This window comes from Chrysoperla carnea, chromosome 1 (assembly GCF_905475395.1).
Source record: "Chrysoperla carnea chromosome 1, inChrCarn1.1, whole genome shotgun sequence".
NCBI lineage: Eukaryota > Metazoa > Arthropoda > Insecta > Neuroptera > Chrysopidae > Chrysoperla > Chrysoperla carnea.
Window position 1 is genome coordinate 14,482,105 of NC_058337.1, and position 21,873 is coordinate 14,503,977.

Sequence of the window (21,873 nt, forward strand, 5' to 3'; positions counted from 1 at the left end):
ATACTACAAAACCCTTATATCTCATATCGTAACTTTACAACCAATATATCTTTATATTCTTATCAATTAGACAGATTGGGTTACATAAAAGTAACCTAATCCATATATTAACCTAGCTAAATTTAACGAAAAAATAGGTGAAATTTTTTTAAATATCAAGTTCAATCACAGGTTTTGTCAAATTATTTATAAACTAAATGTAAACTTCAAATGGCTCGCCAATGTGTGGCAAACCGTGATTTGTCTGGCGAGGCGTAATGTTGGTCTTTTAATTTTATTTTAATTGACTATCTGTTGCATATGATGTATATTACATAAAATAGTACCTATTCCTGATTATTTATGAACTTGACTTACCCATCAAATTAATACAAGCAAGTAAAAATTGAATCAATAATTTATGAACTTTTTTCATAAAACGTACTAAGAAGGCGTTTTATATCCTGGCTATATATACCAAAATTTTGTTCAAAGCATCAATATTTTTGAGCGTTGATTTTAGCGTGATTTAAATGATACGTAATACTCACAGACGTAGAGAATAGACTAAGCAATATTCTCAAGAAATTGTCCACTCTTGCGGCCAATACCTGTCCCTTTTCTGAAGGCAACGGTCAACTGGTCAACGCTAAAAAATATTGATGCTATAAACAAAATTTTGGTGTAGGTGTTCAGAAAATCACCTAATTAGTCCATTTTTTCGGCTGTCTGTCTATCTGTCTGTCTGTCCACACGATAACTCAAAAAAGAAATTAAGTTCGTAAATGAGCAACATAGGCCAATTTGGTGTTGGATCCGTAGGACCCAACTTGCTACCAGTTAGAGGAGATAGAAAAAAAAAAGTATAAAAATAGAGAATGGACCGAACGTTAATACCTAACAGAAATTTATAAGAGAGGCAAATCTATGTGCGGAAAATTGACCGTTGCCTTCAGAATAGGGACAGGTATTGGCCGTAAGAGTGGACAATTTCTTGAGAATATTGCTTAGTCTATGCTGTACGTCTGTGAGTATTACGTATCATTTAAATCACTATACGTATTATTTTGTTAGTAAGTGTTTGCTATTTTTAGTTGATACATAACTCCAGATGGCTCTACACGATTAAATGATTGGGTCATTTATTAGTTTAGAAAATAATTTACCTATTTCAATGGTTGTTGGGGAAACAACAATTTCTTTGTGTGTGTTCTCAATTGATTGCGTTTATTAACTTCTTGTGGACCATTTGTTTAGTGACTTTATTTAAGTGTTTAGGCCGTTTTCATTTTGTTCATCAACAAATTTATGTTAGTTTAGGTAGTTTTAGGTATGTTTATACAGTAGAATCTCGATAACTTAAACCTCGGTAACATAAAAACCTCTGTTACTTCAAAAAATACTATGTTCCCTTCCCATCAGAGCCCAAAACCTCTATAACTTAAAATACGCAACCTCTATAACTTAAATAAATAATCTCTGTATAGGCCCTCAGTAACTACTTAGAAACATGTACATACCTCTATATTAACTAGCGTACATAGAAACATGTACATACCACTATATTAGCCTTTACCTAACATAGACACTTGATAACTTAAAACCTCTATAACTTAAAATATTTTGTATTTCCCTTGGACTTTAACTTATCGAGATTCTACTGTATTATTTTCTGATTTTTATGTTATATACTGAGTTTATTTTAGTGTATTTTCACACATTGTAGGTATCACTTCGTATCTGGCATTTAGGATTCAATGCTGTATCTTCTGTTAACAGTTTTATTAGTTAATTTCTTGAAAAATAATTCCGCTTCGCATTAGTTGCATAATTTAATTTAAATCATTATAATGGATTGAACAAATTCTAATGAATTATAATGGTGGATAAACATTTGGAGCCGTTTAGTGCATAATTATATTGTATATCTTCCTGTTAAGTAAAGAGTCGTAAATATACATAGGTATGTGAGATATATAGATTGATCAACTGCATCGACTATAGAATCTACATATAACCTGCCTATCGTTATCATGTATACATAATATATTGAGTGCCTCGAAGTTAAATCCTATCATTAATATCTATCAGCAAATTATTCGCAACCGAAATAATAGTGGTTGACATCTGATGATCGAATATGGTATACCTTACTTCTGTATTGCCTAAAGAACTGCAATGTTAAAAAGTGATTTGTAGTTAACAAATTATATGCAGACTGTGCCCGTTCCAGGGAGAGGGCGAACCGGACAACCGCCCGGAGCGGCAATAATCTCGATATTCGGGGTTGTATGGAAAAATGCATATAACACTAAAAAAACACCATTGGAATCTATGTATTTCGAAACTGTACGTGTAATACATATACTCTGTATACAGGGACGATTTTTTATGTTGGCATATGTTTGAAACTCGAAAAATAAGTTTTATCGAAAAAAAAGTTTAACGCACAAAATGTTGGGTATGGGCGCACATCTTACGCAGAAATTAAACGTGACCTTGGTTTTCAAGCTCCCTCTACTCCTTAACTGGTAATCGATAGATAATCACAATTAAATTAGGAAGTAGTTATTGATTAAAAATGTAACATTTTTTGTTCGATACATTTTTTCCGCAAACCGTGCAGTTTAGGCAAAAACGGACTGAAAATTTTTACCCAAGTTGTTTTTTCGTATCAAAATTGTCATTTTATATTATTGTTTACGAAATCTAGACACTCTTCGCAAAAAATTTACAATAAATCCAATAAAAGTAATTCGTGTTTCTATAAAGATATAAAGATCGTTTTAGTTGCAATTGAATGAACAAACGCATAAAATGCTAGATTTTTGCTATCCATTACTGTCTAAACTAATCGGTTTACAAAAAAATATTTGCATATTTATAAAGAACAACTTTTTAATCTAAAGCGTTCATCTAATAATTGTCAGTTATGAATTAGAGTGACTTTTTAATTAAACCCGATAAATACTCATATCGACCGAAAAAGTGATCGATTAGTTAACATCTGGTTTTATGACAAATATGTTGTTTGTATAGGTAAGGTGACAGTGTTGGATTGTTAAGGTTTTTTAGTTTACTGGTGAGTTTACGTTCTTAAATCCCGGAATAATGCGCAAAGTTTTAACTCATGTATGCCATTCCGAGAGTGCGTTGTAAAGGAGAAAATTGAAACTTGACTTATATTTTGTTATTTGAATTAGTCAATGATTATTTACGTTAAAATAACTTTTACTATTATTAAAAGAATCAGGAAATAACAGTTTATATTAGCTTAATTAATTTAATAACGATAATATTTATAATAACTTTGATTTATTACCAATAGTAAGTATTCAGCAATATAATGATTGTAATGATTTTTTTTTTTTAATTTATTAAAAATTTTAATAATTTTGTTCTTCAATCAAATTTGAAATGAAAATACTCATTAAACCTAATTAGGTACATTAAACAAAACATTTTTTAAGTTTGCCTATGTTAAATGTGTATAACGGAATTATGTACTTCCATTCCCGGAATCAGGTTCGAAGCTAAATTTTATCACGGAATTAGAGACAAAGTCAAAGTCCAGAAAATTAACGTTTAATACAATAAATTAAAGACTAAGGGGTGAAAAAATGATCAAAACTAATTCTCAATAAATCATTTTGTACGACAAACCAATTTTTATAGTGGAAATATTTATATTTATTTCAATAATCAGCTTCAAAGTAGAATATGCCTAAACATCCCGTAACATGGTACATTTACCTTAAATGACCTTTGTGCAAGAGTACTTAAATCAGTTCAACTTTGTTTGAATCATCTAAAACTAAAAATAACACACTTTTGTGATATACCCATTGAAGAAGTAGTAATATTTTCTAGTTAATTGAGGCTCGTTTCATAAGCATGATTTTGTGTACTTGTTAAAGCACTACATGTTAATGTTATGTTTATCATATGATACATAAATATTTGTATTCACCTATCTACATTTTAAATTTATATATTCATGTACCGTGTATATAGTGTTCTTTTTTTACATAAGTGTATACACTATTGGCACCGAATATAAGTAGAAAAAGATAGTATTATAACACTTTTATTAGACTATACTTTTCTACTTACACTTAGTGTACTAAAACTGAGGCAAAAATAACAAACCTACAGTTAAATATACAGACCAATCATGCGCAATGAATGATTGAGTCAACGAATAGATATACAGTTTGTGTTTGAAGCATCTAGGGATATAAATATGTCTGTAGTATGACTGAATACAGAATACATTCGTTTAGTAATGCATCTAAAAGAGAGGTATTATATACATGCATTGAATTATTTGGAAGACACTTGGAGGTGGGAGTTTTTTAGTTACATAGTTAATATTTGTATGCAACAAATCTCCCACTCTCTGCAGGCATACAACAGCTTGTCGTATCGTATCTGTTTATCGTATCTGTAGTCTTACAATACATGAATAATACCTCTCTTTTAGATGCATTACTAAACGGATGTATTATGTATTCAGTCATACTACAGACATATTTGTATCCCTAGATGCTTCAAACACAGGCTGTATATAGCTAGATGGATGATTTAATGGTAGCTGTAATTTCAAAGTGGGTAGAATTGTAGGAGTCGACAGTTATTTACCACCTTTTCTATATTTATACATATTATATTGACGATTATCATATTTCATTTTTGCATTCACTTTAATCGAATTTTCGCTGTTTTCTGACAAAATCGAGGAGGGCATAATATAGTCTCAATTTAGAAACACTAGTAATAGTATAGGAACGAATATAGAAAAAAAAAGTACAAGAACAAGTCTTGTGAACGTACAACTCCCATTTTTTACTTTTTTTCTAAGTAAATCAGGGTGGACATGCTCAGGACACTTACCATAAAAAACGTGAGAGCAAGTCCTGTGACACTCCTTTATCTAGAGCGAAACGGGAGCAAGTCTCTTTTATCAGTTTTTAGCTATTTTTCTAGAAATTTTCATAATCTGGACTCATTTCAGAAAATTAAAATATGGGTTCATTTAATGTTTTACTTATGAAGAAATATTTCCTGTCTAGGTCGAATCATGGGTATAACAGTCCTGAGACACATTTCTGAAAAACCGGATATGAGACCCTTTAAGACAATATGTATATAGAAATGTTAGTTTTGGATGTAACCTCCTCCCCCCATATAGAGTGAAACAGGAGGAAACTACGCCACGCAGTATGGTTTTTAACTTTTTTTTACTAAAATCGGGCTCATGCTCAGGGCGCATTCTAGAAGGGTTGAAAATGTACTTGTTTGAAAATGTGTTTGTTGTAACCCTCTACCTAAGGTGAAACAATACTAAACTTTTATCGGCTTTAAGCGTTATTATTTTTTTTTTTTTTGGAGAAAAATGAAAAGGACAGCGTATGAATTCATTTCCGAAAGGTCAAATTTTCTAAGAAAATCCGTGAGGACATGCTCTACACACATTTCAGAAATGTTAGATAAGGTATAGTACCTCATAGGACACGTCTTCTGCCATGCCCGTGTGCAAGGGAGGAGTTTTGGGGGTTCAAACCCCTCCCATTAAGAATCTGTCTATATAAATTTTTCTGTAACAATATATTCCTGTAAAGGCACCCATTTATGAGACATCCATATTTTTAGCTCGGTACCTTCTTTGACTTTGTCTTTGAGTCGAGTACTTCAAATGAGAAAACTAGGTCTCGGCGAGGCCAGTGAACTGGCTAATACTGTGAAACATATTTTGATTGTAACTTTTCAAAACTATAAGCGATATTGGCGATGAATGCGGCATAAAATTGTGGAAGCTAAGGTTCGCATCATAACAGCTCAACGCTCGAATATACAGACTGATTCAGTTGAAGATTATCGATCGAATTTTGAATCATCGCAATATTTTATCAAACTGAGCTTGTCTCTTTCTCAATAAAATGAACAATTTTGATGAAAACTCACGCTCGACTATATGAATTAGAATATTGAATTTTGCACGATAATTCTCGTGACATCGGGGTCCACGAAGTCCAATTTTGGCGAAAACTCATTGCCGGGCAGGGTGCCAAAAATTCACTCGAAGCATTCAATATTTGCAATAAAGATGCGTTTCCAAATGTCTACCAAATGCTTCGCGTTCTGGCTGTTTTGTCAGTGACAACAGCAACGAATAAACGCCCTTATTCGAGGTGTAAAGGTTGATGCGCGCAGAGTTTTGGAAAATTTTTTTTCTGTTTCTCGCAGAATTAACTTATTGACTCATAACTACTACTTATTACTTATGTTATTAACTTATTGAGTGACTGAATATCACATTTTGACCTAATTAAATGTTTTCTTACTCGAAAAAACATTTCTTGTTTTTAATGACTTTATAACCTAACAATGCGAACAAAAGTTTGAACCCCTTCCTTGTATAATTCCTGAGCACGGGCCTGGCCTCTGCGTGTCCATCCGCATCTAAGACAAAACATGAAAAAAGCTGTTTCTTTTAAAAAACATTAATATCTGTATATTTGGGTAAAATATGTTGTTTTCGAAAAATATTGTTGCATTCTGTTTATTTTCTTTAAATTTTATTACAAAAATCATTCTATAAATCATTTTATACAGTTTACACCATAGGTTTATACATACATATGAGTAAGTAATGTAACCACTGCCGTCAAAGATTATCAGGTTCAAAGTGGTAAAGGCTAGAGGTAATGTAAGTGTATAAAAGTCAATGTAGATACAACATACATAAGCATCTATGTATAAACTGAATCGCCCACGCATGTAAAAAGTTCCGGTGCTTAATGGCAAATATTATACAAATTAGAAAATATATCATATACTTTCTGTACTTGTACAAATAGGAGAATAAACACTGAATAAATATTTTTATAGCTACGTTCTTTGAAGAAGGTTTGTTCACTTATAACCAAGTGCCTGATACGTCCATCAAACCTGCAAAACAAGATATAACCTTAAATATATTTAAGGATATATAATCTCAATGCACAAACGCCATGTTCGTATCTATAGCCGCAGAGATTCTCGATCTAAATACATAGTCTCGAGAGAAATATCCTGAAGTACTATATCAGGTTAATAACAGAGAGTTTACTGGCAGTTGTTCTTTCTATTCTTTTAGAACAAGAAGTTCTTGAAGGTTAGGTTTCTATGTGAGTGCATATTGTAGAACTTGCGTAGGGTTCACATCATGCATACATCTCAGAAAGAAGAACAACACACGTAAGACATAATATTAGCAATCATAGGAAGATATTCAAGCCTTAATAAGGGCATGTCGGATTGAAGAGTGAACAACCCTCTGCACATAGTATCAGATAGTGTATAGTATGCATACTTATATTGTTACGGGACTGCCTTGGTTAAAATGAATTAATTAATTTTGCAACTATTCAAAAAATTAGTTTTACTATTTGCATGAAGTACCTATGAGTAGTAAAATAAAATATTTGTAAATTTGAAAAAATTTTGCAATTTCACGCTTATGAAAAAAAATTTTAGTAAACATGACTTTCCTTGAACTGAAGAAAACAAATTATTATAATATTAATTAAATATTATTAATCAATTTATTATAATTCATAAGTAAAATAGCACTGTTTCTTGCCGATGATTATTGATGAGATTTAGTTGTAGTAGTAGAATTGAATCTCGAAGAGTTTGGATGATTGTATTGATTAGGTTTAGTAGAGTTGAATCTCGTGAAGAATAGATAATAAAGTGATACAGAATTATACAAACTTATTATGGGGAAGCGAGTTTTGGGAATTTGAGAACATCAAAGTATAGTGAAAATTTTACTAACCTGTAGGTTCGTTATTCAACCAAATCGCAAAAGTGAACCGTTTGAAGTAGAAATTGATCTCCTGTCAATTCTCCAACCGTGTTGAATTCCACTGTGCACACCAATGTTACGGGACTGCCTTGGTTAAGGGTCCAGGGTAGATGCTGCCACCACAAAATCTTAATATTTTATAAGGAAAGACTTTGAAAATTCTTGGGGATGAATACTTAGTCTAACAAAATAAACACTGATATACTGCTATTGATATTTAGTATGATTTTTATTAATTCGATGTGTTTGAATATATTATACAAAGTTATCACTGGTATTGAAATTTACTTGAGTATTTTAACGATGTTAGAATCGAATAATTATTGTATCTTCAAGTTGTATAATTACTGTATGATTCTGATCATTTAGCGATGTCTTTAAATATAAAACTTTTAGGTCAAAATTTTAAATATTGTGACGTAAAAATTAAATATTAAATATTAATTTTGCTGACCAGCTAAATAATCAAACCATGCCACTATTACAAAGTGGCGAAAATTGTGGTTCTTCTAATTCGCAAAAAAACGCTTCCAATCCCTAAAATGAACCCCCGTTCCATCATTTCCAAGAGTCTCTAGTTTAATTGTTTTTTACTATGTTACTTACATCTCAAACTAACATTTCCACCATGTCACTGCCTGTTAGTAATTTATTTGTCCCTAACTACACTAGACTAAAAGCTGCACTGAGATATTCAAATATGTAACAAAATAATATAAAATCATTGAATTAGTTTAAATGGGTTTAAATGTAGAGCTTCAAATTCAGGTAAGGAAGGAAGTTAATGGTATTTATAGTTTGACAAATTGGTACTCTTCTTTCAATAATGTAATATTAAAACGGATAATCTTATATGAGATATTGTGTCAATAAAACATAAGCAATATTTTATCCATTTATATGTATATAGATGTAACAAACAAAAGGTAGGTGCCACACTAAGCTGCTGGATAGAGTCTCCAAAAAGCATATTGTGAATACTAACGAATACGTAGACGTTAAAAATACAATATAAGCACTTAGAATTTTAAATTATCACAAATAATTAAAAACAATGATACTCTTGCAGTCATTTTCTTCCGTTTTTGTTAACGGATAACTGAATCTGTCTAACTATAAAGATCTAATCAGATTAAAAAAAAAAAAAAACTACCTAAATATTTTGAAAAATGCCAAACATACCTAGCAAATAGTGAGTAAATGGTAGCGATTATAGGAATGTTTTGAACTAATATAATGATTCATTTAACACAGGCCCGTGCGCAAGGGTGGTATTTTGGGAGTCAAAACCCCTCCCATTGAGAATCTCTCCTCATAAATTTGAATTAACAATATAGTCCTGTAATGCATCCATTTGTGAAACATATTCCACTGACTAGTCAGATATTTATGCATATTTTGAGCGCGCTACATTCTTTGATTTTGTCTTCCAGTCGAATACTTCAAACAGAAAACCTGGATCTTTGCGAGACTATCGAACTGCGAAACAGATTTTGATTGAAAGAAGAGGAAACGCTGGAGAAGAGTTTACAAAAATTCGCGATATCTGCGATAGCACGACAAAGAATTGTGAGAGTCAAAGTTTCGTCATAATAGACGAGAGTAGATTTTTGAATGATCGCAATATTTTATCAAATTTCCTTGTTTCTTTTTCAACAAAAATTCACTCTAAGCACTTGAAATTTGCAAGAAAGATGCGTCTCCAAATGAAAACATATCTCTGTGTCATAAAAAACTTCTTAATCTTTATAGAATTTATACTCTGTGTAAAGGCTTGCGTTTTCTTTTATAGAAAGTATAGCTTAGGTTGACAAAATCTTAAGATCCTCTAATCAGTTTACCCTCGCTCGATATACTTCTCGGTGTAAAGGTCGATGCGCACTGCGTTTTGGGAAAGTTTTGTTGATAACGCAATTGTTTTTTACTTCACGCAAAAAGTAAAGAAAGATAGTCATTTTTAGATAACCACAGTCGTGTAAATATATCACGACGTGGTATCACACACACAACTGATATTCCTATATAATACATACTATATAATGTTCTAACCTAATTTGCCCCTACGGGTAAACAGTAATTTTACGAATAAATGTTTCAAACAAAAGTTTTTTTTTTAAGGAACATTTTTTAGAGTTAAACTTTTGTTTTAACTCTAACGGTTTGCAAAACCCAATTGTCCTATGTTGCTTATTTTAGTGTCCGACCGAAGCTTCGGCTTCGGCCACCTTCGGCCAAAAAACCCACCTTCGGTCAAACATTCGGCTTCGACCTGAATTCAGGCCGAAGCCGAATGAAAGCTTTGGCTGAAGATTCTTAGCAAACGTCGGAACTGAACGAATTGTTCTAAATGTTATTATTTTGAAATAAATTTCAAGGTAATATTTTTAATCATCTTTAGATTGACTTCTAGATCAACTTCTCAAGATCATAACCTCTAAATCAACTTCTAGAGATCAACTTTAATATTAAAGTTTTAAAATCATGTTTTTAAACCTTCGGCTTCGGCTTCGGTCGAAGGTTGTGGCGATAGCCGATTAATCGGCTTCGGCTTCGGCCAAAAATCGACCTTCGGTCGGACACTACTTATTTACGACCCAAAACTCACTTTTTACGTCTTGAGCACGTTATAAAAATTTCAGCTTGAAATGTCTTTTCCCTTTTGAGTTATCGTGATCACAGACAGACGAACAGGCGTACAACCGAAAATGGACTAATAGTAAACCTTGATACATATAATATACCTTGATATATTTCATATACACATGGTATCAAAATAATAAGGTTTAGCTCACATTTAAATGTTTAAATAGTGTCTACAAAATTTAAACACTTAAGTGCTTTGAATCAAATCATTTATACTATACTAGGATTTACAGTGATGACATAATGTATAGAAGGTCATATTAAGGTGAAACATGAAAACCAACGCAGATGTAAAGGTATACCGCGAATTTATTGTAGAAATGTAATATATTAAAGAAATGTATAACATGCTTTTCTAAATAATATAGTAAATATTTAAAGTATAATTTATCAGTGTTCTTGTAAATAGAGTGTTTGGTAATTGGTTACAAAGATTGATGGAGATTATACTGAGGCATATTTGACGCAATTTATAACTTTTGCACACTTTTTTACTCAAAATGGCGTGTCGTACAAAAACTATGGCCTTTGAATAGATAAATTACTTTTTTTGTTTAATAGCTAATGAGTTAGTCACTCCTTTAAATATTATACACGTCTCACATCATGATACGGTGGAAAATGTTTGGTATGAACCACACGAATTACAACAATTATTTTTGACCCCGATTATACAATGGCGAGGGTTATGTGTTTGATCCATATGTATGTATGTTCATCTGTTCCCACGTAGCTTCTAAACTACTTATCGTAATTTAACAAATGATGTATCGTTAGAAGCGTCTTGATCGCCCGCTGGTAATAGGCTATGTGGCGTCACATTAAATTGAATATGATATCTCTAGAGGAAATAAAACTGTGATCGAAAAACAAATTTCGATTTAGTGATAGCGTGTTTGGTATCTTATGAAAGGACGTATTTAGCACTATTCAAAATTATATATTGGTATACTTTATCACGAAATTATAACCGCAAAATAGTTTGAAATGTATATATTTTCGTCTGTTCCCTCCTAGCTTCTAAACTACTTGTCTTAATTTGGCAAATGTCGTTAAAAGCGGCATGATCGTCCGCTGGTTATAGGCTATTTGACGTCATAAAGGCACAAACTAAACACAAATTTTTATTTCTAAATACTATGTTAGGTATCAAATAAAAAGGCATAATTAGTACTTTTAAAATATATATATATATATTTGTTATACTTTCTCACGAAATTATCAAAAACTAAAACCCGACTACAAAATCATGCTCTTAAAAGTATTAAGAGAAGAAAATATTTTCTTCTGAAATTGTTATTATAAATAAAATCGGCATTAAAGTCTGGGGACGTCTTTTCCGTCCTGTGGAAAACTTTTCAATCTTAGAGATCCCCTTAGAACGATCCCCGACTGTACCTAATGAAGATTTTACTTATAATAACAATTTCAGGTAAAAATATTTTCTTGTTTTCCTACTTTTAAGAGCGTGATTTTGTAGTCGGGGTTTTAGTTTTGGAACTTTATTTTAGTATAAAAAATTTTTCGAAGAATATTTCTTCAAAAACGTATAATATACTTGAGATGTCTATTCCAGAAAAAAACTTTTTCAAATCATAAGCATTCCGAGAATATATATCCGACTAGAAATTTAAATAACTGTGGTAACCATGGCAACTCTAAATTATTTATTCGTCATAATTTCTAAATGTAAATTATTTCTATTCGGAATAAATTTGTCTTGATTTTTCCAAGAAATTAATTTCCATGTATAAATGGTTTACGTTTCCTTTCTTCTAAGCCCTTCTTTCTAAAATAGTTTATTTTATTTAATGTATTTCGGGAAGACATAACTAGCCCAAATTTTATATAAAAATTTTAAAATTAAAAAATAAAGACAAGGATCTACAAAAGAATCAAGTTTTTTAAGTTTTATCAATAATTTCATGATAAATATAATAACATGGCACAGAAGAAAAAAGAACTGTTTCGAGAAGCTGAAATGCATCTCGAACAAGGAAAAGAATATTTACGAAAAGGAAATTTGCCAGCTGGTATACACTTTTGTTTGAGTATATAATGACCCATACAGAATTTTCCACTCATATCATTTTAGCTCATCGAGCACTTAATGTATCTTTGTGGAATGATAGTCATAATATCAACACACTTTTAACACGAGCGAAATTATTTGAGAAATATAAACAGTATGGGAAAGCATCAAAAGATTTGGAAGCGGCCTTGGATATTAATCCCGAAGATTTGAGAGTGTTACAAGAACGTGCAATTGTACAGTATTTAAGTGGAGATTTCGAATATGGTTTGATCAGTAATTCACGTGGTGGTCCAATTCGTCAGCAGCCACCGATTTTCCAAGAAGGTGTCTTAAATGTAAGTTTTTTAACACTCCCAATTATATTTTAAAAGTTAGCGACATCTTTGCATTGTAAAGATGCACTTGGTCCATTTTTATAATTCTGTTCATTTAATTTACACAGTGTCGAGAAGCTGTCGAAACAGCAATTGGTCCACAAACTGGGCATCCATTACGAGATTACTATAAAATAATTAAAAAGTTGGAGGAGAAAAGGCGCCGAGAAAGAGAAATTGCTGAAGCGACACGATGGAGACGAAAAATTTGCCCAAAAGCCTATAGAGAAAAGTATTACAAAATTAAGAAGAAAGGTATAAATTTTAATAATGTTCCAAGTAAATAATAGTAAATAAAAAATATTTAAAATTTAATTCAATAATAAATAGTACCGCAAACTGTTGTTAGTACAAAAAGTGTAAAAAATCTGGGACCATTACCCGATCCAGATCAAGAAAAAAAAATTCGACCCGTTCTTCCAACATTAGAACAGTATGCTCGAGTTATTCCATCCGCATTTCAAGTTACTCGTCCTGTATGTACTTAAATTATATTTTTACATATTTTAAAACTAATTATAATTTATGAGATGGTAGTATAAAAAACTATTTAGTGTCCTATATTTTAGAATTTTTAAAATTTGCAAATTGATAATTCCCACAAGAGAAGAGTCAACATATAAAGAAAATAAGCATAATTAAGTTTTTTCTTTCTAAATCCCTATAGCTATATATTATAAATGTGAAAGTGAGGATATTTGTTTGTTTGTTTGTTTTTTATACTTTCACACAAAAACTAATGAATGGATTTGAATGAAACTTTTGTTTAGGCAAAAACAGACTGAAAAGTTTTACCCAAAATAGTTTTTTCGTATCATAATTGTATTGCGTATAATTGTTATTTCGTATAATTGTTATTTCGTATAATTATTATTTCGTATAAATGTTTCTACGAATCTAGACACTCTTCGAAAAAAATTTTCCAATAAATCTAATAAAAATAGTTTGTTTTCGTATTAAGACTATCAAATTGAATAAAACAACATACAAAACGCAAGATTTTTGCTATCAATTAGGTAGTCTAAACTATTCTGTTTACAAAAAAATGTTTCATACAAAAAATGTTTGTGTATTTAGTATAAAGAACAATTTTCTAATTTAAAGCGTTCATCTAATGCTTGTCAGTTTTGAATTAGAGTGAAGTTCTAGTCCAAAATAGTCCCATTGACACAGGAGAGGAATCCTTCAGCTCCGACAATTATTTCACTTTTATCTTACATACATAATTTTTTGTAATTCAGTTACGAAATGTCTTAACCATTTATTTTATTTACCACACACTCACATTTTGACAACCCTGAATCCAGCTCAATACGCATTCTATTTAGTATATCTTATGTTAAATAGGACCATCGTTGTTCAGCAAGAGCTGTAAACTTCTTTTCATAAACAAATTCTATGACTTTTACCCGAATGTAAAGAAAATTTTCAAAATAGAAATATATCTTAAAAAGTCGACAAATTAATTTTATTATAGACAATGAATCAAATGGATATAACTCTAAAGCCAGAATCAAAAACTGTTTTAAAATTTAAACCTACCCAAGCAAAAATGTCAAATATAAAAAAGGTTGCAGCTGAGCGATATTTAGAACGTATGACGTTTGATAAAGAATTATTTTCAAAGTGTGCTCAAGAGGCCAACATTCGTAATCCAAATAAAAAAGGTTGTGATAAAATTAAACGGGAGGCTGTACGTGGATATAATACACTTGTTGTATGTGAGGTAAGTTATTAAAATATTTTTTTAAGCATGCGATATTCCAAACCGTAGCAGAGCCCTTATCTAAGTAGTCCCAATATTTTCGCCCAGGTGTAGGAGTACCACACAGTTGATTAATTTTTACTTTTATTGAGTTTACTTTGTATTTCTCAAACCATTTATAAGAAAATTTACATAGTATTCAACCCATAAATCGTCTTAATTTTCACACAAAGAGTCATTTACAAACCAGAACACAAAAACATGGAGTACAATGTACAGAGTGGGCTAAATTAGATGTTTTAATCGAGTATCTCCATAACTATACGAGATAGAATAGAATTGATAGTACCTATTATCTCGATTTTTTTGAAAAAAAATCATTGATGTTCATGTAAAAAGTTCATTGGTGTCACCAAAAACTAACTCGTATATTTTGTTTTCGAGTTTCGAGTTTTGTTTTCGAGTTCGAGAGCAAAAATTCGAATTTCGACTTTAAAACTGATGTATATAATGTCGTTGTTTGAAAAGTTAAGAGAATATAACTTTGACATCCTAAAGGCATTTTTTTCTGTAGAATCAAGTGGCGTCATTAAAATTTAAATAAAACGGTCGGTATTACTTGCTGGGTCGTTTTGGCCCATAAGCCCAAAATAGCGAAAAATCGAAACTAATAATTTGCTCGATTACTTTTGGATCTTTTAATATCTGTTTCTAGGCAATATATATGTTAGAAAGTTTTATTTAATATATTAACAATTATTGTGCATTCTATTATTGCAATGGCGATTGCAAACACTCAATTTTTAATCGTATTTAATCGCAATCTGGATCAGGTCTCAGCTAAAAACAAACTAATTTAATTATTCAAATTGATGTCCCTGTTGGTTGATTATTTTCGATTTTTCGTTATTTCGAGCTTATGGGCCAAAACAGACCCAGCAAGTAAGTCAGGGTTAAAAAGATAAAACAAAATATGTTTTAACTAAGACGTAGTCAACTATGCTTCCTATTTAAAAAAACACACTTTGGCGTATAACTTGAAAAAAAACTACTGGACTGATTTTAAAAATTATTTCACCAATATAAAACTACATTATCAGCAAGTAACATGAGCTGTATTTTATTTATTTTTTAATTGGGACGACGCACCAAAAAATTGAACCCTATGAAATTGAGAACAAAAGGGGGCTTAAGTGAGGGCAAGGGAAATGGAGGCTACAACGCAGTAGTCTTCGTTTTAAAATTGAAGTTGCCCAGCGAAGCTGCCGGGTAACTGCTAGTGTTTAATAAACCACTTTTAATTTATTTGCATTACATTTTTCTGAATATCTTGATATATTTAGGAATCATTGCGTGCGCGCAGACCATTGTTTGCTCTAAAATATCAAGAAATGGAATCAACAAAATCATTGAAAGCGAAAGAAACTCAAGGATATCAAATTTTAGAAACGATGGCCAAATTAGAAGCTGATAATTTAATTGCATTATTACGTAATGCCAGAGAATCGTATAATTTTAGATTATGCCAAGATATATGCGAAAGATCAAAAATTTTTTTTGATAATAAGAATAAAAAAGTGTTGCCAAGAAAAGATGAGTACTTGGAGATCATGTATAATATTATTGGTACGAAATTTTAAACAGATTAAGTGTCCATGAGAGAGAGGCTGTAAGAACATAAATGGGATTTAACTTAGTGCATTCAGTTTCTGCTCGAAGGCAGCTGTGCATACGCATAGCCGAAAATGTGCTCATAACGTAAACATAATCAATTTAGCTTAGAATGGTTAAAACAATTATCCTCGTATTTAAAACAAATTAAAATGAAAACTTTGCATATCAGAAACATTTTCCATTGCTTAATTGTTTAGAAAATCTCACATTTCTATCAAAAATACTATTATTGGAAAAATTTGGTATTTCTTTGAGATACGAGGTTTTCATCATAAGCCTAAAATTAATTTCAAATAAGCTTCTTTCTCACATAAAATCTTACAAAAAACAAATAAAATCGCAAAACGCCATGTAAAGCTACTTTTTTGGTATGTTATTGTACTACTTAGAAGAGTGTGAGACTACGTTTTGCAAGCACAAAAAAAGTTGTGCTACCTGCGTAATACGAGAAAAAACTGCAACATTTTCGGATTTTTTCAGTGTTTGCAGTTTAATTCAAAAACTATGAGCCTTTGGCATTAGTTAAGCGGGGAGGATATGACACATAGAAATTCGAGGAACCTTACAGGGCGACTTGGAACATTAAATACTATCATATTTAAGGCTCAGAAGATGGTTACCATGACCATTAGTAAATCATATGTCTGCTTCTCTAAAATATATACTTAATTTTTACTTGTTTAATTGTATTTAAAGGCTTAGTTTATTTGGATACATTACGAATAACTGCCAATGCACCGATACCAGACGCACGAGTAAAATTTATGTTGGGAATTCCATTAAGTCGCTCTCATTCGGAAGATTCTTTAATTGAATCGATGAAACCTGCTTTTATTGACACAAGGTTTGTAAATAATCACTTTCATTCCTAGATTTGTTTAGTTCAAATCGCGTAGTTCAGAGATTATGAGATTCATACTGCTTTGTCTACCAAAAAGCCTGTATTATCTTTGTTAGAGCTCATGTCGTCATTTTTTTGATAAATAAACAGCATATTCAATTATCCTTTTTCCTCTGAAGATTAAAAAAAGATCCTCTAGATGGCAGGGTATATTTGTACACCCCCCCCCCCTAGTGTTGCCATCTAGCGAATCTTTTTTTAATCTCCAGAGAAAAAAGGCCTGGAATTATTAATTATTGTATGTCCGGATTTAATGATAATATAATAATGTTTATAATTTGCCTTATGTAATTAGTTATTTTTATTAGTATTATTTAAAAAATGTAATGCTTTAATTAACCTTTTTACTCAGAAGATTAAAAAAAGATCCGCTAGATGGCAACACTAGGGGGGGGGGGTACATATATATCCTGTCATCTAGAGGATCTTTTTTTAATCTTCAGAGGAAAAAGGCTAATTGAATCGTTAAATTTTTGAAAGTGACAAGTACACTTTTCTCGAAAATAAGAATTTTGTATTTTCTGTTTCAATGGATGTAAGTTTACTGCAAAAATGCCAATTTTTTATTATTTCCTTAAATTATCACTGGTCAACAAAAATTTTTAACAGAAGCGTGAGTTTACTTTTTGAAAGGTTTTTAACATGCTGAATGGGAATCTGAGCGGAAAATTGCTTCAGCGCCTCACGTTTTCGAGAAATTCGCTCTTTAATATGGAAAAAAACTTTTGCTTACGCTAAAGTCATGTTTCACCGATGAATAATTATTTCTTCCAAACAAATATACGCCATCAGAAAATACCCTTCTCCTAAAAATACTGGATTCTTATCCATGAATCGCAGCCGGAACCAAGCACTGCTTCAGATATATATCTAATCAATCCGTTTCCTTGATAAATTGATAATCCGTTAATAAATTTACCTTACAGACTTAGTAACCTAAAGTCCTCCTATTTCTTCTTAGCCACGGAGAACCTTTTACACGAATGATAGAACAGCAAAAGCCCATTAGGCCGTCATAGGCTCACATTTTTTAAATTTGTTTTTATGAGCTTTTAATTTTCCTGACTCAACGTTTCAGTTCAGTTCAGTCGCTCTCGAGCCCATTTTCATAGACGGTGACGTGTTCATCGACAAATTAGAATGACCATAGAGTCATCGATTGTATTCCTTTAATACACAACCTACTATAACCTTTCGTCTATAAATAATAGTTCTGAAATATACATAAAATTGATTGTAATTGATATTCGGTGTTCTATTTTTAGATTTGATATAATGGCGATCTTCCCGATATTGGCGATTTGGTCCAAGTATACTATTTTATGTCAACTCATATCCTTAACTTAGCCTTTCAGAATTTTACTCTATCTGTAATCTAGGTACGCGTTCCTTGCAAGTTTAAATTTCGACAGTAACCGTTGCCTAGGGTATTTACACGTTGTACATTCGGAGCACGTTATTCTTCTTGATAAATGATTAAATGGTCTAAAAGCTCGATACGTCAGATGCATATTGCTACTTATTTGATAACAAATAACACGAACTTTAAATTCATATTTTGATAATAAGCTCCAAGACCCTGTAAGTGCCGTACATTAAAATTCCTACAATTACTATCGAAATTTAGTTTTTTGTAGATTAGATGCATATTTTTTGTTTGAAGATTACATGATATTTTTGTATTAGGCAACAGAATTGCATTAATTTAGATTTGTATAAGCTGTTAATTATTAAGCGCTTACGGCCATTTGCGCTAGTAAAATTATTATAACATTCAAGAATTTATTAGTAATTCATTTTTAGAAAATCAATAACTACAACAGAAAATCGCATACGTGCTGCACGCTCAGCATTAGAATTAGCTTGGTTATATTACGATTTAGCAAGGTATTGGATTGAAATAAAGAATTATTATTTTGGTCGTCATTATGGATTACGTTGTGTTGAACAAGCAGACGCAATTGGTAATGAAGTATGGGCAATAAATGGATCATTTTTAGTTGTTAAGTGTTGTGTAGCTTTACGTAATCGTAACGATGCAAAAGATGAATTATTGGATACAATAAGTCGTGCGAAGAAAATTTACTACCAACATGGACCAGAATTAATAATTTTTTTAGAAAAGGTAAAGGTTTTATGATATATATTTCATTTTTTTTTGTAAAAGATTTATTTAAAGGGTTTAGTCAAACGTATTTAGGACTGGTGTTGCCCCGGAATACTTATATCTGATTACCTTCATTGACACGATTTCTTCATAATTTATAAACAAATATTAGCTAAGGTAGCTAAGAAAAAGTGAAAACAAACAAATGACTGTGTTAATTGTTGAAATACTATGTCTAGATAGTGAATTGATTACTCTATCATATTACACATACATACAGTCACACATAAATAACTGATATTCGCATATAATACATACTATACAATTTATGCCTAATTTGGCGCTCCTCACGGGTAAACAATGATGTTTTCGAAAAAATGTTTAAACAAAAGTTGTTTATTTTTTTATAAGGAACATTTTTTATATTTAAACTTTTGTTCTATCTTTAACGGTTTACAAGATGGGTCCTACGGACCCAAGACCCAATTGACCTATGTTGCTCATTTACGAACTCGACCTCACTTTTTACGTCCTGAGTGCGCTTTAAAAATTTCAGCTTGATATACCTTTACCAAAATTTTGTGCGTAGCATCAATATTTTTAAGCGTTACAAACTTGGGACTAAACTTACTATACCTTGCATATTACATATATGCATGGTATAATAAACATGAAATGAAATAAAATCCGAGTATTCCATTTCTTTCGGTAGGTTGTTTTCTAGTGAAAGCACAGCTAATTTAGCCGCATTTTTTCACAAGAGGTAATTTTTTATTTACTAAGTTGATCTATCCACCGTGCAGTATTACGTAAAAAGGCCTATACATTAACCATCTAGTATACAGTGTGTCGCATTTAAGATAAAGACACTCTCATATTTTCGTTATTAATTGGAATTAATTTGCAATTTACTTTATTTCAACAATAAAAGCACGTATAAATGAATCTTTTTTTTCATATTTGCTCTACGAACTGTTGGCACTAATTTCGGAAACGACTAACCTCCAAAATAACGAAGAAAAAAGTCAACAAAAATATTGAACAGGAAACATTGAACGTTCCCATAAATATAGAAAATTCCATTTAGAAAATTAATTTTAAAAATGACTTTCAGGGTCAGACTTATTATTTCATTAATTAGACGTTCCTTAGTTGCTTAGATCTTGGAAAAATTAGCCTAAGGAAATCAAAATGGAAGACCCTATATATTAAGAATATAATTTTATGTCGAGTGCATACATTGGTGTTTGTATGAACACCTGAGTAGGTATCTTTGTAAGAACATCTTGCATATGGTCGTATTATCATTGCCTTCAAAAATATACTATTTTTAATATCAGTAAGGTCAATTGAGTTCTTCCATTTTTTTGACGTTTGGGTATTCTAAGGTCCTAAACTTAAAAAAAGGCGCCACATATATTAAAACCTAATTAAACTAGCCTAAGCTAGTTAAGAAAGCCTATCCCTGCGGGCTATACAGGGAGCTTTCTCATGACTACATCTTAATTTGAAGGTGATATATAGAACCAGGTCCATATATTATATTAATAATTAATGAACTTCGATCCATTGCGATTACTTACTTAATTTTTTTTAATTATGTTACCAGACAATGCAGGTCATTGATGAATTAGACTTTGAAGAAATTGCGGGTGATGCAATTCTTGAAAGGCAAAATGCAATAATACAATTAATGTCTGTTACAAAAAATAACGAGCAAACAAAAGCTGTTTTTCAACGGTTGTTTGAAAGGATGGCCACTATACCCACTAAACGAAGAATGTCTATTGTACCTGGTTTTAATTTTGAGCGTGATTACAAAAATGATAAATTATTGAAAAAAGTGAGTCAATTTAGAAAAATTGAAAATATTCTTTTAAATGCCGGGTATAGAAAATTTACCTCAAATAAAAGCAAAAATAATTTTTGAACGAAATATATTATTATTGTTTTCTTTTTCTCGGGAGATAGTTATGCACTATTAAATATAAAAACATTGGGAAAAGTTATTATTTCTTTTTGGAAAACTTAACATTTTTATTTCATTGCTTAGCATAACAAGACTTCGATTATACATGAACGTAAAATTAGAGAAATACAAGAATCACTTGAAGGACTAGAAACCGTAAAAGGTGATAAATTTTTAATTTGGATTTAATCTAAATTGAAGTTATATTATTTAAAAATGAAATGGAGAATTCAAAACGGTTCAACAAGCAAGGTTGGTTTAAAAATTTTGATAATTACTTTTTAATAAAATTATGAAGATTAAAATTTTTTAAGAGTGTATTAATTATAAATAAAAAAGTATGTAGCATACCTAATTTTAATAAAATATTTAAAAAAAATAATTCTACATCATATTTACTCACCATTTAATAATAAATAACGATACTTATAGTAAAGAAATGAAAGAGAAGTTGTTTCAGTAAAACTTTTAACCAATTTATAATTTAATTTATTAATTTATAATTAATTGATTTAAATATTGCAGATTTGTGAACCTATTACTCATAACTTAACTAAATATCTTTAAAATCGAAAAAGAAAAAAAAAGTTATAAGCAAATATAAAAACGACTATTTTCGCTCATTTTTCAAGCT

The 21,873-nt window shown here is 30.9% G+C and overlaps 1 protein-coding gene across 1 annotated transcript; it reads left to right on the forward strand.

Moving 5' to 3' along the window:
• Nucleotides 1-12,370: 12,370 nt before the first annotated feature.
• LOC123305614 (outer dynein arm-docking complex subunit 4-like) lies at nucleotides 12,371-21,482 on the forward strand. The gene is made up of 10 exons (XM_044887384.1): nucleotides 12,371-12,507; nucleotides 12,570-12,844; nucleotides 12,952-13,138; nucleotides 13,214-13,359; nucleotides 14,361-14,609; nucleotides 15,932-16,214; nucleotides 16,959-17,106; nucleotides 18,967-19,288; nucleotides 20,880-21,113; nucleotides 21,324-21,482. The coding sequence occupies exons 1-10, from the start codon at nucleotides 12,417-12,419 to the stop codon at nucleotides 21,426-21,428; spliced, it is 2,040 nt and encodes a 679-aa protein (XP_044743319.1). The 5' UTR covers nucleotides 12,371-12,416; the 3' UTR covers nucleotides 21,429-21,482.
• Nucleotides 21,483-21,873: the final 391 nt, after the last annotated feature.

What these genes read in the sequence shown, in the direction of transcription:
- LOC123305614 (XM_044887384.1), top strand. Translation starts at nt 12,417, where the DNA reads ATGGCACAGAAGAAAAAAGAACTGTTTCGAGAAGCTGAAATGCATCTC. An exon ending in ATACACTTGTTGTATGTGAG is followed by an intron (nt 14,610 to 15,931) that starts GTAAGTTATTAA and finishes TGATATATTTAG; the next exon opens with GAATCATTGCGTGCGCGCAG. An exon ending in CCTGCTTTTATTGACACAAG is followed by an intron (nt 17,107 to 18,966) that starts GTTTGTAAATAA and finishes ATTCATTTTTAG; the next exon opens with AAAATCAATAACTACAACAG.